The sequence below is a fragment of the Vombatus ursinus genome, unplaced genomic scaffold (genome assembly GCF_900497805.2).
Source record: "Vombatus ursinus unplaced genomic scaffold, bare-nosed wombat genome assembly UNPS02014807.1, whole genome shotgun sequence".
Taxonomy (NCBI): domain Eukaryota; kingdom Metazoa; phylum Chordata; class Mammalia; order Diprotodontia; family Vombatidae; genus Vombatus; species Vombatus ursinus.
Genome location: NW_020954585.1, coordinates 63470489 through 63486783, shown reverse-complemented (window position 1 = coordinate 63486783; position 16295 = coordinate 63470489). Strand labels below are relative to the sequence as shown.

Below are 16295 nucleotides of genomic sequence, written 5' to 3'. Positions count from 1 at the left end.
GGTGACAAAGAACTGGAAATTTCAGGGACCCCCATCAACTGGGGCTGGACAGGTTGTGGTGTATGGTTGTGATGGAATACTATTGTTCTATAAGAAATAGAAAGACTTACACGAAATGGTGAAGAGTGAAGTGAACAGAACCAAGAGAACATTGTATACAGTAACAGCAATACTGTTTTTAAAATGACTTTGAAAAGTTATTCCCCAACTGATAAATTAGTCAAAGAATATGAACAGGCAATTTTCAAATGAATAAATTAAAGCTATCTAGTCATATGAAAAAATGCTCTAAATCACTATTGAAATGCAAATCAAAACGACTCTGAGGTACCACATCACACCTATCAGATTGGCTAACATGAAAAAACAGGACAATGATAAATGCTGGAGAAGACATGGGAAAATTGGAACACTGATGCATTGTTGGTGGAGTTGTGAAATGATCCAACCATTCTGGAGAGCAATTTGGAAATATGTCCAAAGGGGTATAAAACTGTGCATAACCTTTGACCCAGCAATGCCACTTCTAGGTCTATATCCCAGAGATCATACAAATGGAGAAGGGGACTCACATGTACAAAAATAGTTACAGCAGCTTTTTTGTGGTGGCCAAGAATTGGAAATTGAGGGGATGCCCATCAGTTGGGGAATGGCTGAACAAATTGTGATATATGAATGTAGTGGAATACTATTGTTCCATAAGAAATGATGAGCAGGCAGACTTCAGAAAAAGTCTGCTGCTTTCTGTACCGATACCTTCTGTACCCAATAATACCCGTGTTCCTTCCAGGGTTTGAAAAAATGACTCAAAAGTATTGCCAGTATACTCTGGGTGTGGAATTAGGCTTGTCTTGTTTGCCTCTCCCACTTAAGCTGGTGATTTTGTATACTCACTATTCAGAGCACTGGCTCTGTGTCAAGAAGCTTGACCACAGGCAGGTCATATAATATCTCAGCACCTTTTTGTTGTTATTGTTTGTTCTTTATTCTCCAAGAGGACCAATGATACCACGTGATATCTTGACTTTCCAATGAATTAGATTGGAAAGACTTGAATGAACTGATGCTGAGTGAAGTGAACAGAATCAGGAAAACATTGTACACAGTAACAGCCATAATGTGGGATAACTAACTTTGATAGACTTATCTCTTGTCAGCAATGCAAGGATCTAAGACAACTCCTAAAGACTCATGATGGAAAATACTAACCACATCCAGAAAAAGAACTATGGAGTCTGAATGCAGATGGAAGCATATTATTTGCTCTCTCTTTTTTTTTTTTGTTTCTTCTTTCTCATGGTTTCTCCCATTGGTTCTAATTCTTCTTTACAACATGACTAATGTGAAAATAAGTTTACTATGAATGTATATGTAAAGCCTATATCAAATTGCACACCATTTTGGGTGGGGAGGGGAGAGATGGGGAGAAAATTTGGAACTCAAAATCTTATGGAAGTAAATGCTGAAAACTAAAAATAAATAAATAAATTTTTAAAAAATGACTTTGAGTAACTAAGTCATTTTGACTATTATAAATACCCAAATTAAAAATAAATGAAGAGAGACACGATAGGCATCCAGAGAAAGAACTGATAAATAGAAGTATGTATAGAATAATTTTACATATATATAACTATGTCTAGTGGTAGTCATCTCTAGGGTGGGGTGGGGGAGGGGGAGGGAAGAAAAAAGGAAAAAATAAATTTGCATTATAACCTTATTACATATTTAAAAGAATAGCAAGTTGCAGGGGGCAGCTAGGTGGTACAGTGAATAGAGCACCAGCCCTGGATTCAGGAGGACCTGAGTTCAAATCTGGCCTCATATATATAACACTAGCTGTGTGACCCTGGGCAAGTCACTTAACCTCATTGCCTAGCCAAAAATAAATAAATAAAAAAGTCCTTTTAAAAAAAGGTGGGGGGGGCAGCTAGGTGGCACAGTGGATACAGCACTGGCCCTGGATTCAGGAGGACCTGAGCTCAAATCGGGCCTCAGACACATAACACTTACTAGCTGTGTGACCCTGGGCAAGTCACTTAACCCCATTGCCTACCCAAAAAAAATCAAAAAAAAAAAAGAATAGCAAGTTACACATAATAGATTTGCCGTTTCATGTGCAATCATCTTTTTTTTATTATACTTTGTTATGGAAATGCTTTATTCCATAAATTAAAAATTAAATAAATTTTAAAAGAAACATTAAATATTTACACAAGTTAATTCTTTTTAAAAAAGCAGATTCTGAAGGCTCAAAGTCAGGAAGATTTGAATATGTGTATTATCTATTAGGATGTGAGGGGCTTTTTTGATGGTTGCTACATGGGTAAGCTTCACCATGACATAATGGTCTATTTTTGGTTATGTTCCTTCTGCTTGAGCTAGGAAAAAGGGGAACCCATGTTGCATTAAATCATCTCCCTGGTTCATAACGATATTTTACATCTTCCTTTTGGAGATCTGTGGCCTTGGGCTTAATTTTATTCCAAAATTTCTCTTCAATCATCAGCCCCCGTAAGGCAAATCATGTAAGCTTGCCACTGTTATTTGGAGAACATACAAAAGACAGCAGGAACACAAGTTTATTCTACTTGGTTAACTTGGACTTCTGGGAAGGAATGGGATGATGTAGAAGGCATGGATGTGGTGTGGCCACAATTACATATCTCTCCTTTCTCTCCCCTCACTATAGTTCAGGGCCTCAAAGTCTTTCCTAGGCTATAATAGCTCCAAACTGGCTTCCCTGCCTCAAGTCTCTCCTCATCCAAACCAACCTCCACACATCTGACAAAGTCACTCGAAAAACTAGAGTTACTCTCTTATTTTCTCCAAGATCATCAGCATAACAGTAATGGATGGTATTTACATAACTCTTTAAGGTTTGCAAAGCACTTAACCATTTGTTACCTCATTTGTTCGGCATTTAAAGTTTTTCACAATGGGACCTTTTCCAGTCTTCTCACTTTATTTCCCTCCACATTCCTACAATCCACCAAGTCACCCCAGTCAGTGGAACCTTTCCTCTGAGATTACCTTCCTTCTAATCTATACCTATTTATTTTATCTCCCCCATTAGTATGTAAGCTTCTTGAGGACAGGCAGTTTGTGGTTTTTTTACCCTTCTTTGTGTCCTTAGCACCTAAGGGCTTACTAAATGCTTATTTCATTGATATTGGAGGTTGAACTGAGTGATTTCTAAGGTCTAAATTCATGAACCTACAAAGAAAGTTAGAAATAGACGGAAATAAAGATTATCTAGAAAAATCCTCTTGTGTTGTTGTTGTTCAGTTGTTTTTCAGTCCTGCATGACTCTTTATGGCTGCATTTGGGGTTTTCTTGGCAAAGATACTAGTTTGCCATTCTCTTCTCCAGTTCATTTTACAGATGAGGAAACTGAGGCAAACAGATGAAGTGACTTGCCCAGGGCCACACAGCTAGTGTCTGAAGCCAAATTTGAATTCAGGTCTTCCTGACTTCAAGCCCGGTACTCTATCCACTGTGCCACCTAGCTTTTAATGCCTCACTTAAATCTAATTCATTGGAAAGTCAAGACATCACATGATGTCATTGGTCCTCTTGGAGAATAAAGAACAAATAATAACAACAAAAAGGTGCTGAGATACTATATGATTTGCCTGTGGTCGCAGAGCCAGTGCTCTGAACAATGAGGGTACAAATTCACTAGCTTCAGCTGGTGAGGCAAACAAGACAAGCTTAATTCCACACCCACAGTATACTGGCAATACTTCTGAGTCATTTTTTCAAACCCCGGAAGGAATACGGGTATTATTGGGTACAGAAGGTATCGGTACAGAAAGCAACAAGAAACAGAGATCAGCCAGTCAAGTGGCATTTATTAAGTTCCTACTATGTGCCCAGCCCTGTGCTAAGAGCTGGAGATACAAAGAAAGGAAAAAAAAAACAACAAACCAGTACCTGTGAAACAGCACAGTGGATAGGAGCTCATAGTCCAATGAGCAGAAGAAGGTGGGGCAGGATAGCAGGCAAAGGAAAAAGTTAAGAGGTGAATGGTGAAGGTAGCTGGCACTAAAGGAAGCATTGATTTGGCCCAAGAAATGGGGTGTGAAAACCATGTGAGGAAGTATATTCAGTCTCTAAAAGGGGCTGGCTGGGCATAACTTGCTTCTGTTCCAAACATTCCAAGTTTTGGTCTGGCTTTATTTCTGACAGTGGACTTGGTGCCAGCTGTACTGAGAATACAGAGTAGCTATGTGTGCAGTGGATAGAGTGCCCGGAGCCAGGAAAACTCATCTTCCTGAGTTCAAATCTGGCCTCAGATACTTACTAGCTCTGTGACCCTGGGCAAGTCATTTCACCCTTCATCTGTTAAATGAGCTGGAGAAGAAAATGGCAAACTACTCCAGTATCTTTGCCAAGAAAACCCCAAATGGGATCATGAAGAGTTGGACACAACTGAACAATAACAAAACAAAAAATGTACTGGGAGTATAGTTTTTTATCTCTCTTCCTTGAAGAACATGGTACACATCTGGAATCCAGACAACTAAAGGGAAGAGCAAAAGAGCCCCCCTACAATTGCAATGTGGTTGGACAATGGTATCTAGGATTCAGAAGGCCTATCTTTTCTAGAAATCTACTTTTCAAATGCCCAAATTCTTCCAGCATCTTACTAAAGGACAGATGACAAAATCCCTGTCTCACAAATGAGAAAACTATGGGAACAGAGAAGCTGAAGTTAATTCAGGTTCATCCAACAAAAAAAAATTCAATTCTCTTCCTAACAAACTTGTCAGTGGACTTTGGATTGGAGCAATGATTTCATAGGTATAGAGACATCCTTAAAAGTAAACTGCCTTTACCAATTCAGATCAACACTTGCTCTTCTAATCTCATAGAGTTGTCTGGGGTGCTGAGGTTAAGTGACTTGAACACAGCCAATATGTGGCAGAAAAGGTGGGACTCTGAGGCCAACTTTCTCCACTACACCACCTGCCTCCCTCAAATGGACATAAGAAACTCAAATACCCATCACTATTAACATTTCTGGAATCCTTGGGCATAAGGATCCAGGTTTTCCTTGGAGCAAATCTAATAAGTATGACTAATGTTTAATGGGCAGAAGACTGCTGGTTTCACCTTGGCTATGTTACAAGCTTTAAGCTCTCCCTAGGACATTCAGGCTTTGATCACTCTATCGGCTCCAGGCCCAAATTTCTCTGTAGGCCAATATTCTTTCTACTAAGTAAACATTTACCATTTAGAGAAAGCCAGAGAGCATCCTTGAACTGAAGGATCTTGGGATGTAGGGTAGAGGGGAAACACAGACTAGGACCAGGGACCTGAGGGATGGCCACAATATATCTACATAAGGAAAAGGTCCATGAAAATTAGGAAATCCCTGTCTTGCCTGACTTCTGGCAAGCACTTGGGGTCAAGGTACCCAGGGCTGCAACAACCCTCACACCAAGATGTTGTCTTGGCATCTTCCCCATCCCTTTATATAACATTATATGTAAATTGTAATCACTGTATTTGCTTCATGGGAAACGACTTCCTTTTCCTATGAGAAAAAATTAGATACAAGTTTGTATAAAGTATCACAAGATAGAACAAGTTCTGTATGTATATCCACAAGAATCTTTCCATATTATAAATTCAACCTACAGCCAGAGGTTTCAAAAAGTTTGTTTATTCATAGTGTGAAACACAGGAAAACAATTTAAAGTCACCCTCTTCCCAATAAAAGTGCAAATGTCTTTGGACCTTAAAAGAGAAAGTAAATGGCATATTTTAACACTTTGGAATAGGCTGAAATTTTAAGCATTTTCTTTTTTTTTTTTTTTTTTTTTTGTTTGCAATAGCAGCAGAACAACATTCAGGTAAGTCTTTGGCCTTTTTTTTTTTTTAAAAAGAGACATTTTACTATGAGTTTTTACTGCCAAAGCAAAAAATATTAAACAGATTTGCTTTGTAACACTATGCACTTTTGAAAAATAAAAACAAAATAGACGGAATATATTAAGATGACTGAAATTAAGGTACATTAACTTCATGAGGACAGCAACTACGTTATATATTTTCTATCCCAAAGTGCCTTGCATCTAGCAGGCACTTAATAAATGGTGTTGAAAATCAAAACATGTTAAGTTTGCTTAAGAATATGTATCATTTTCAGATACTTATAAAGGGAAAGAAATGTGTATATGACTTAGTTGGTATTATCTTGATATATCTATAATCTTATTCTTCTCCAGTCCCCCCACCCCTACACCCGTGGCTAACAGGGTCATTATAACCTCCCCTTATAAGTGCTTTATACCTTTCTAAAACATAGGTATAAAAATATGTGGGTATGAAATTATAAACAGTAGTGTCTAAGTCACAAATATGCTTTTTAAAATAACAATAATGATGATGATAATACTGAGGATTTTTTCCACTTTCAATGTACATTGCAAATCAACATTAGCTATGCTAATCCTCATAAACCTCTCATGAGGTAGGGGTGCAACTATCCTCAGTTTATAGATAGGGAAGCTAAGGCAGACAGGCCCAAAGTCACAGAGGCACTTGCTCTTGAGATAAGAAGAGGAAAAAGAGCTTTGGGACCACATCTTATTAAGAGGCAAATTTCAACCTGATTGCAAAAGTGGCATTTTGAGAAGGCAGACTACCCCCTTCAGACTGCTAGGGGTGCCAGTGGATAAAATCTTGTTTCGGTGGAGTGGAGTCTAATAGCCAGAAAGAGTTAATATACTCATGAAGGGGATGGGGGAGAGATTGAAATTAAGCTGTGGGAAAGTGAGACATGTGGCCCATAGTCCTGGCTGTTTTTTCTGAGGTTCACTGCCATCAGATAAATCATTGCAAAGACACCAACTAGGACATTTTAAAAATACATATGGTGTGGGTTACCTGGAAAGTCTCCAAAACTAAGTGAGGCACCTGAGAGAATACCTAGATCACACCCAGACATCAAATCATTCCCTTTGTGGGATCTGGCTTCCTGTTTCCCAGGTGGCGTTCAGCCACCACCAGAAAGCGTGTGCGATCTGGATGGCCAAGTCCGATATGATAGAAGAGCTTGAGCCCACAGTCCCAAGGAAGGAAGTGCTATGAATTGACCCACACTTCCTTTGGTAAAGAATTTTGATTGGTATCCTAACAACTCAACTTTCAACAGTCATATTAGATAAATTATGTGAAAGTCCTATCTGTAGCTGTATTAATCTACTGGTTTAGCTTTACAATAAAGCTTAAATAAGATAATATAATACTTGGAATATTGCACTGTCAATATACAGGTAACATAACTACAATCTATAACCAAAAATACCAAGTCTCATATATTCAAGGAGTCGATCATTTAACATAATACATAGTTAAAATGAATTTCTCCTATCCAATTCTCTCTCACCCTGTCTTCTCCTATCTTCACATCAAGTTTTCACTCTTCTGACTCTCCTTACTTTGCCATCTTTTGATTCACTTTCCTAGTCCTTCCAATATTCTTTGCTCCCCTTCCTCATTTTCCCTTTCTTAGGCTCAAGTTTCATTTTACAAAAACACTCGTAGGACCCAATTCTACCCTCCCCAGAAGAATCCAGTACAGTTCCCATATGGGTCAGTGGAAGTTACCTTTCGGTGCCTCAGGCTAGAATGATTCATCTTCCCCCAATTTTCTTCTGGCACCAGCAACTCATGTAACTACTATGGCACCAGCAGAAAAATTAAAAAAACTCATTAGAGGTTTCCATGTATTTTATCTCCAGTAACAAACACACACCAAAAATATGTGTAAATTTTTTAAAAAAGAGAGAGAACTACCCTCTGGAGTGATCCACCATGTAGCTCTTTTAAGGGAATGGTGCCATAATAAAAAATAAACTTAAGTGCCCTAGGCAACCATCATCCCTTGCTTATATGCCATATTATTTTATGTGTACATAGTACATGTTTTGGGCTACTAAGCATTGACCAAAATTGATCTAAATCTCTAAGCTTTGGTTACCATGTACAAAGAACAATTGCTCAGCATGGCATATAAATAAGATATTTATGTTTAGAAAACACAAATACAATGCCCCATTAATTAAAAAAATAATAAAAATAATAACAAAACCTTGAGAATAGCCATGGCTTTAGATAGGATACCTGAAAATAACGCTGCTGCAGCAGCACATTACCAGATTTATGTTTTTTTTAAATAACATTTAAAAAAAAAAGAACCCATCACCACAGTTAGAAATTTTGATAAATTAACCTTCCAAAGTTTTATAGTTGCCCAAATTCTCCTATTTCCCTACCTGAAAGATACAAAACAAAATTGTACTAAATTAAGATGAAAATATTTTGAGGTCAGCTATTTTAAATTTAAAAGTTTCTGAACTGGCTGATGAGAATACTCTTTAGGTTGATTATATGAAATGTTGTTTTTTTTTTAAATACAGATAAAGGATATAATAACCTTAATATTTATTAAAAGAAGTTTATCTTAATGGTAAAGTTTAGATTCAAGACAGATTACTTTGGCAAATTCAGTACCTAATGATTAACACTGATATAAAAAAAAAAAGCTGGAATGGTTTTTGGTATAGAAACTAAAACTTTTCTATACTTTTATACAAACTGAGCTGTCTACCAAAAAATTAATTCCTCCAAGACACATTTCTAACTTGTTTTTCTAATGGTCCAGCCTATGCTTCAAAGGAAGCGAGTGTTCAGTGCAGCCCAGTCTGAGAAGTCCTCATGTGAGGTTATTACTTATAAATTATTAATCCAGAAACTTGAGAGAGGAGCCTCCTAAAGCAGCAAAGTTTGAGGAACTTCCTTAAGATTGTCCAAGCACTCAACAATGGTCCTATTCTTGACAGTTAGAACTTTGTTAATTCTTGGGATACTCATCCATTTATTTTAAAAACACATACATACATACATACAAATACACACACACACACACACACACAGAGCCAAAAACAAGCTAGGCCAAATCCAAAACCCTAGTTTGGAGCTGTAAAACTGTCATTTCAATCCCTGGGACAATTGATGATTTAAGCCTAATGCAAGTGGTAAAAATGTGACTGCACCTCAGTCAAAGCTAGAAATTTAGAGGCTTGTAAGGAAAGATTTCAGAAAAGATCAACAAAAGAAAAAGAACTCCAATGCTATGTAGGATCTACTTAGGAATGATTTATGCCTTGGTGGTAAGGGGAGGGTGAACAGCTGACAAAGGTTATTATTTCCCTCCTCACCTTTGTTTTCTGCATTTTCCCTTTACAGCCTCAGGAATAACCATCCTCAATAATCTATGCCCAAGATGTTGTACTGTATGGAAATGCAGCCCTTTTATGGAAACTTGGCAGTCTCTGAGAATACATGGTATTAAAATAATCCTTGTAGAATTGGCACAGCTTCCTTCAGGGCCCCTTCAGGCCCTAAGTTCAGAAGCAGCTTGGGTGGTGGCTGTGCAATGAAACACAGGTCATTCCAAAGTGGTAAGGGGGAGAAGGAAAAGATTAGCTTTGTATCAAGTAGCAAAGATTTGGTTTAATATGCCAAAGGAAAGGCCTAAGACATCTCTCTCTAATCTAGGCATTGATAAGTTTTATGATCTCATCAATGTTGCTGAAAAACATTTGTTGTTAACCATGGTCCATTGTGCTAACATTTTTCATTCCCTGGCTTCTTAAGAATATTAAGTAGGATACCAACTAATTTATATTGTTGTATAATTGGTCTGCAAAATGCCACACTTGGTAATAAAAATTACTATTAAAATTAAGGCGTTTATCAAAATAAAGTGCTATTTTCTCCTTAAAAGGTTTTTTCTCTAACAAATTCTCTATCACCCTTTGGCAAGTTGTGAAACAGAATGCTTTGAAATCTTGTCAAACATGTTCTTAATTGCACTGCTCACAGAGCACACTAATACTAATTTGTAGAATCCATAACTAAGTTACACAGTACATCATCCCCTCTTCTTCCAGCTATGGTTTATGATCCAGATTCATTTATGTAAGGCAAGTGAACTGGTGCTATGGGGCCTTGGATAAAAGATGGACTCCGCCTTCCCCAACTCCCCTTTTGACCAGACTCTCCCATTGCCTGGGTTCTAATAGGCTATTAAAAAGGAATCAACATTTGAACTCCCGGTTCCTAAGGTAGTGGCAGGAATGTATCTATCTCTGGTATGTATAGTGTAAAGAAGGCCAAGGCCAAATTCTGTGGGAGCTCCAAAAATATGAACCTACTCTGCAGCCCTGGGGTCTTAATGATTCATTCTTTCATTCATTCTAGCGACCCAAAGGTTGTGACGCACCCCCATTCCACCCCACAAAACAAGAGCATCTTATATTCATTCTCCTCCCCCACCCCCTCTCCCCATAAGACTGAGAGAAGGGCCTTACTAAGCTAGCAACTATCCTGCAGGTTCCCTTCTCGGGATATGTGGTCAGGCGAAGGCATTTTCCCAGTTTTAGGGATCGTGCTCCGGGAAAACTTGGACCCGCTGGTTCCGGGGCTGGGTGCTCCTGGCCAGATATCGGGGTCCTCCGTAGGGTCGGAGAAGCTGGGGCAGCCGGCGCCACGTGGACACCAGTCGCGCCGCCACGAACTCCCGGGCGCGCCCATCGAATGAGGCCAGGAGATCTACTGGGGCGGATTCGCGCAGCACTTTGGGCAGCTGGCCGATCTCAGCTGTGAGTCCGACGGCTCCGTCAGGGCCCAGAAAACAATGGAAAAGCGGACGGTGGCGGAGCAAGCAGTCCCTCAAGTAGAGCACCAGCTCCTCTAGCCTCTCTCTCAAGTGGACCTCTTCCCAACAATGCAAAGGATCCCCTCGAAGCAGCAGAGTCAGAAGCGAGGTCTTTAGCGTATAAGATGAGAGGATGCGCCCCCACTGGGATGAGGCCACAGGGTCCAGTCCTCGCGCGCCCAGATCCCTCAGTGCCTTTAGCAACTGTAGGCATTTAAGGTGACAGGCCCCGGGTGGGGCTCGTTCTTGCAGCCAGCCCAGCAGCCGCTGCTCCTGGCGAGCTGTGTTCAGTCCCCACAGCGCCTCGACCCTCAGCCCTCCAGGGAGCTCCGACGGGAGCCCAGGGGGAGGCAGTGGCAGTGGTGGTGCCACTAGGAAGACTCCATCTCCCAAGTGTACAGCAGGGATAAGGCGCACAGCCATGGAGAGCCGGCAGCAGCCATAGTCGGTGCGGCAAGGCAGAATGTGCAGGGTGGGAGGCTGGTCGAGGCCCCCAGGAGATAGGCTGACCCGGCAGCGCTCCTCCAAGCTGTACCGCACTGTGGCAAGGCATCGCTGCAAATGCGCCTGGAACCAACGCGACACTAGCGCTGCAGAGAGGTGGCGCCGGCCACGAAGGTCCACGCAGAAGCCGTCGGAGAAGGGTTTGGAGTCCCGGTGCCACTGGCTTCCTGCCCCACCAGAGGGTGAAGACGGTGGGGCCTTGAGGGCGCATACGAAGCAGCCACGAAGCGCCAGGGGCAACTCAGGCTCCGAGCCCAGGCCTCGAGGTTCCAGCGCCACAAGAGGTGGGAGGCGTAAGGGAACCAGAACATCGAAGCCATCCGGCCGACGGATCTTGTGCTGCTCGTAGGCGCTGCCCACCTGGACGAAGTCCCCCCGAAAAGCCAGAGCTAAGGCTCCTCCGGGAGAAGGACCTGGAGATCCCCTGGCCCGGCCGGCACGGACCAGTTCGCCTACGATGCGACTCACGTGCGCTTTGCTGTGGCCCAGCACATGAGGGGACAGGCGAACTTCGTGCTCATAGTAACTCTCCAGTAAAACACTGAGGCCCGGCTCATTGAGAAGTCTCGAAGACGACGGGGTGAGCCCCTGGTGGGGAACGCGAGGCAGGAAGCGTTGCCGGGCTGCGTGGCGAAAACGCAGAAGGAGGTAGCCCAAGAGCAGCAAGAGAATCGCTTTGAGCAGCGGGAAGCCAGCGTCCTCGCTGTCCTGGGGAGCGGCGGAGCCGCCCCTTCCGCTCAAGACGTGGTAGAGGCAGACCAGGGCAGTGCAGAAGCCGGTCACCAGCGGCCAAAAGACGCGCAGGTTGAGGGTGTAGTGCACCGACATGCTGGGCGCCCGGGGCAACGTCCGGTGATGGTCAGCCCATGGTCTGGACCTCCGCGACCGCGACGGTGGCTCCCCCTTCTCCGCCCCCGCATACACGCAGCAGCTCGAGCCCTGCCCTGACTTCCTGGGGCCAGCTTAGCCCTTAGCTGGTTTCTGGAAGTCAAGCCTCCCCTTCTCGATCAGTCCCGGCTCCCGCACCTCCTCTGGCTCCCGGGCTCTCTTCTGTCCCTTCTCCCAGCTCAAGTTCTCTTTCCAGCTTCGGTTTCGGCTCTGCCCCGCCCCGTCCTCCAGCGTACGCCTCTGGTCCGGGCCTTTCTGCAGCTCCTGTCCCGTCTCGGGCTCCGGGCTTCTTCCCAACTCAGCTCCTCTCCCGACCCTGCTTCCAGGAGTAGTCCCTCGTGCCAGCAGCTGTCCCGGACCCTCGCTTGTTTGCTGTAGTCCTAACCTCTCCAGTTCCGCGCTTCTTTCCGTTCACTGCCCTGCCGAGTTCGAAGCCTTCGCCCTCCTCTTACCGCCCCTGCCAAGGCTCAGGTCGGCCAGCTGTCGGGTCAGTAGGTCGACGGTCCAGCCTCTGGCACCGCTAGAGGTGGGCTCCAGAGGTTCAGGCCCTGGCTTTCCCCGATCCCGTTACTTCGACCGCGAAGTTTCCTCTTCCGAGGAGAGAAAGGGCCGAGCCAGAGAGTGAAGAGGAAATGCCGATGTCTAGGAGCCGAGCTGGGAGCGGGCGGGGTCGGCCCCCTCCCCTGGGGCCGCCTCCTTAAAGCAACACGAGGCCGAAGCGGACCGGGAAGTTAGGCAAAACTGGGCCAGAAACTTGGTTCTTTGCAACCAGGTGCTGAAAATAACAGAAATGCAAGACTTGGAAACATGAAAGAGAACTTGCCGAGGCAGGCACACACTATGCAAGCTTTGGCCCCGGGCAGTTACTGCACTAGGGGAACTGCTGATAAATAAACAGCCAAAATGAAAAGTGGAGAGTATAGGGAAATTAAAAACCCACCTAAGCTATAATCCCCAAATGTTCTAGGCTCTTGCTAACAGGCTGGGGTGGTGAGGTGCAGTTGTCAAATACATATGACCTACCTTCCTATCTTCCTTCCTAACTTCTTTTTTACCCTTCTACTTTCTATGTATGTTTGTGTGTATGTATATGTAATGGATAATATATAATATAAAATGGATGGGGGGGAAGGTTTCTCCTCTAGGAATAGACCTACTAGATATACTGGTTTGCAGGAAATACCTCCTGTTATAGACCCCCTTATTTTCTTTTCTATCTTTTTTAAACCAAGAAAACCCATTTGTCCAAATCATAGCAGAACAGAAATCAGAGACATTATCCATAAGAGAATACATACCAGACAATACAGAGTGCAGTTCTCCCGTTGGGAGAGAGACAATTCAGTTCAACCAAGAAAGAGTGTCCTGGATCTCACTGAAGGGGGAAACTCCCTGAAGTCTCTAGAATAACAAGCTGGGGATGGGGTGTGATGGACACTCTCAGCTCCTGTCATGTGTTCCCAGAATCTTTTCTTTCAAGAAACCTGAAGTAGACCCCTTTATTCTAGTTTCATTCTATCTCTAGATTTGCCTCAAGGCAATAGGAAACAGCTCCAGATTGCCAGAGCTCACTCCTTCCCCCATGGCCTGGGGAGTGAAGACACAGTTCTATTCTGGTACTGCCGCTAACTGGCTGTATGACTCTGGGCAAGTCAGCTACTTTAAGCCTCAGTTTACTCATCTCTAAAATGAGCATGTTGGATGACTTTAGGGTCCCTCAAGTACTAACATTCTATTGTAATGGCCCCCCAGATTTTATATCGAGAATTAGAATTTTGAATTTAAAGAGAAATTACAAATTAGCATTCAATTTTTATAATTATGCAGCTGCAAATAAATCTAGTATTTTTATTCAGGAACCATCCTGTGAATCAGCAAATCCCATGAATGTGTTCTAGTTCCCGGATGAGAGTTGGCCCCTAATGCTGTCCATTGCTACCTCTCCTTGCTCCTCTCTGATGGTATGTTGGAGTAAGGGAGATGTGAAGTTGTTACAGAATCCCCCTCAACCTGTCCCTGTAGGGAAACATTGTACAAGTGATTCATTATAGCTGACCCCCATAGATTCAGCAAACCTTTCAGGGAAACCACAGAGGATATAAGAAAAAGTGGGAAAAAACCATCTATAGCAAGCAACACTACTACTAATAGCTAGCATTTATATAACTCTAAAAATCCTCAAAACAAGCCTTTGAGGGTGGTGAAATTATTATCCCTGTTTACAGATGAGGATACTGAGTCTTGAGAGAGATTAAATGACTAGCCCAGATAGAAATGTCTGAGTAAGAATACAAACTGAGCTCTTCCTGATTCCAAGTACAGTTTTCTGTTCACTTCACCAAATGAACACCTCTTTGGGGGATGAAAAAGAAGTCTACAGTGCTATCCCTGCCTAGAGAAACTTGCAGTGTTGTGGAGATATCCCTAGTACTTCTCCTTCAAGAATGTACAATTTCAACAACGTGAGTCCTCCCACTATAACTTAGTAGATGGTCTCTTAGGATTGTGGCCAAAAAAACTTCATCACCCCACAGACAGCCTGGTAGTGAGGTAGACTGGTACTACAGCCACTTCCTGGCTCCCATTTAAATCAATTGCAGCTTGGTAGGACTTTCCAAAAGCCAAAGACTCTACAACATGATGAGGCATCCATATAGGACTTTGTTGGGAAGAAGCACCCAAAAGCCCACATATTGCAGTATTAAAATACTGAAATTAATACAATAAAGTGCCAAGATATATAGAGTGGATGTTATGGACAGTACTTGAAAGGGTAAATATCTAGCTGAGGTAACTAGGGGGCTCAATGGATCTATCTATCTATCTATCTATCTATCTATCTATCTATCTATCTATCTAGGGCTAGATAGGCCTAGAGTAAGAAAGGTCTGAGTTCAAATCCAGACTCAGATTCTTACTAGCTCTGTGACTTGGGCAAGTCACGTAACCTCCATTTGCCTCAGTTTCTTCATCTGTGAAATGGAGATAATAATATTACCTACTTCCTAAGGTGGTTGTGAGGATCAAATAACATAATGTTTGTAAAGCCCTCTGGTACATAGTAGGCACTTAACAAATGCCCCTGTCTTCTCCTTTCCTCTCCTCTTCTCCCCTCACCTCTCTTCTCCTTCCTTCCTACCATACATCCTTTCTATCTTCCATCCTTCCTTCTTACCTTCTCCCTTCCTTCCTTCTTTCCATATTGATTAAGTTTGGGAGCAATATTTCATAGAGGAGGTAAGATTTAATAATAATAATAGCATTTATATAGCAAATATGAATATACAAATATACAAATATTGACTAATTTCATCCTCATAGCAACACCTTGGAGGTAGTTGCTATTATTATCCCCATTTTACAGATGGGGAAACTGAAATTGATAGAGGTTAAATGACCTGCCCAGGGTTACACAGCTAGTAAATATCTGAGACTGAATTTGAACTCATGCTGTCCTGATTCTGTGTCCATTGCTCTATGCACTTTGTCCCAGTGCCTTAAGGTGACCCCTGAGAGGTAGGATATAAATAAGCAGAGGGGAAGGCATTCTTGGGGGAGAGCCAACATTACCTTAGCATAGGTAAGGAACAGTGCGCAGGTCAGAGCTCTGATACAGTGAAGTATGTGTGTCCTGGAACTATGAATAAGTAGATATGTTAAGATGGGACTGGAATAGGACTTTGAATGCCAGTATTCTGGTTGTTGATCTGAGGAGTGCTATTCAAAACACAAATGTTTCAACTCTAGGGAATGAGCACTTTGTTCACTCTCCTTAACCTAAGGTGGTAGGCTCTGTTTTCCACTTGTAAAAATAAACTATTAGAGCTAGAGGCAGCTAGGTGTAGGATTAGATGTTTTCAGCATAAACTCTCCAATATTAGACTCTCCAGCATGTATGCAAATTCCCAGAATTGTCCTAGTCTGGGAGAATGAGGGAGACACAGTATGTCCTGAACCATATGGCACAATAATAGCAGCTCACATTTGTAAAAGCAAGGTTTGCAAAGCAATTTTACATACATTATCTCAGTTGATTGTTACAACAACCTACCTCAATATATGGTTACCCCCATTTTATAGATGAGAAAACAGGCTTGGAAAGATTAAGTAAAATGCCTAGGGTCACATAGCTTGTAAATATCAAGGATTCAAAATCAGGTCTTCCTGA

General features: G+C 42.3%; 1 protein-coding gene across 1 annotated transcript; it reads right to left on the bottom strand.

Annotated features, from left to right (window-relative positions):
* Positions 1–5655: 5655 nt before the first annotated feature.
* LOC114052382 (inositol 1,4,5-trisphosphate receptor-interacting protein-like 2) lies at positions 5656–12759 on the bottom strand. The gene has a single exon (XM_027874957.1). It carries the CDS (start codon positions 12065–12067, stop codon positions 10457–10459), a length of 1611 nt encoding a protein of 536 aa, XP_027730758.1. The 5' UTR covers positions 12068–12759; the 3' UTR covers positions 5656–10456.
* Between the last annotated feature and the right edge of the window lie 3536 nt (positions 12760–16295).

What these genes read in the sequence shown, in the direction of transcription:
- LOC114052382 (XM_027874957.1), bottom strand. Translation starts at nt 12,067, where the DNA reads ATGTCGGTGCACTACACCCTCAACCTGCGCGTCTTTTGGCCGCTGGTG.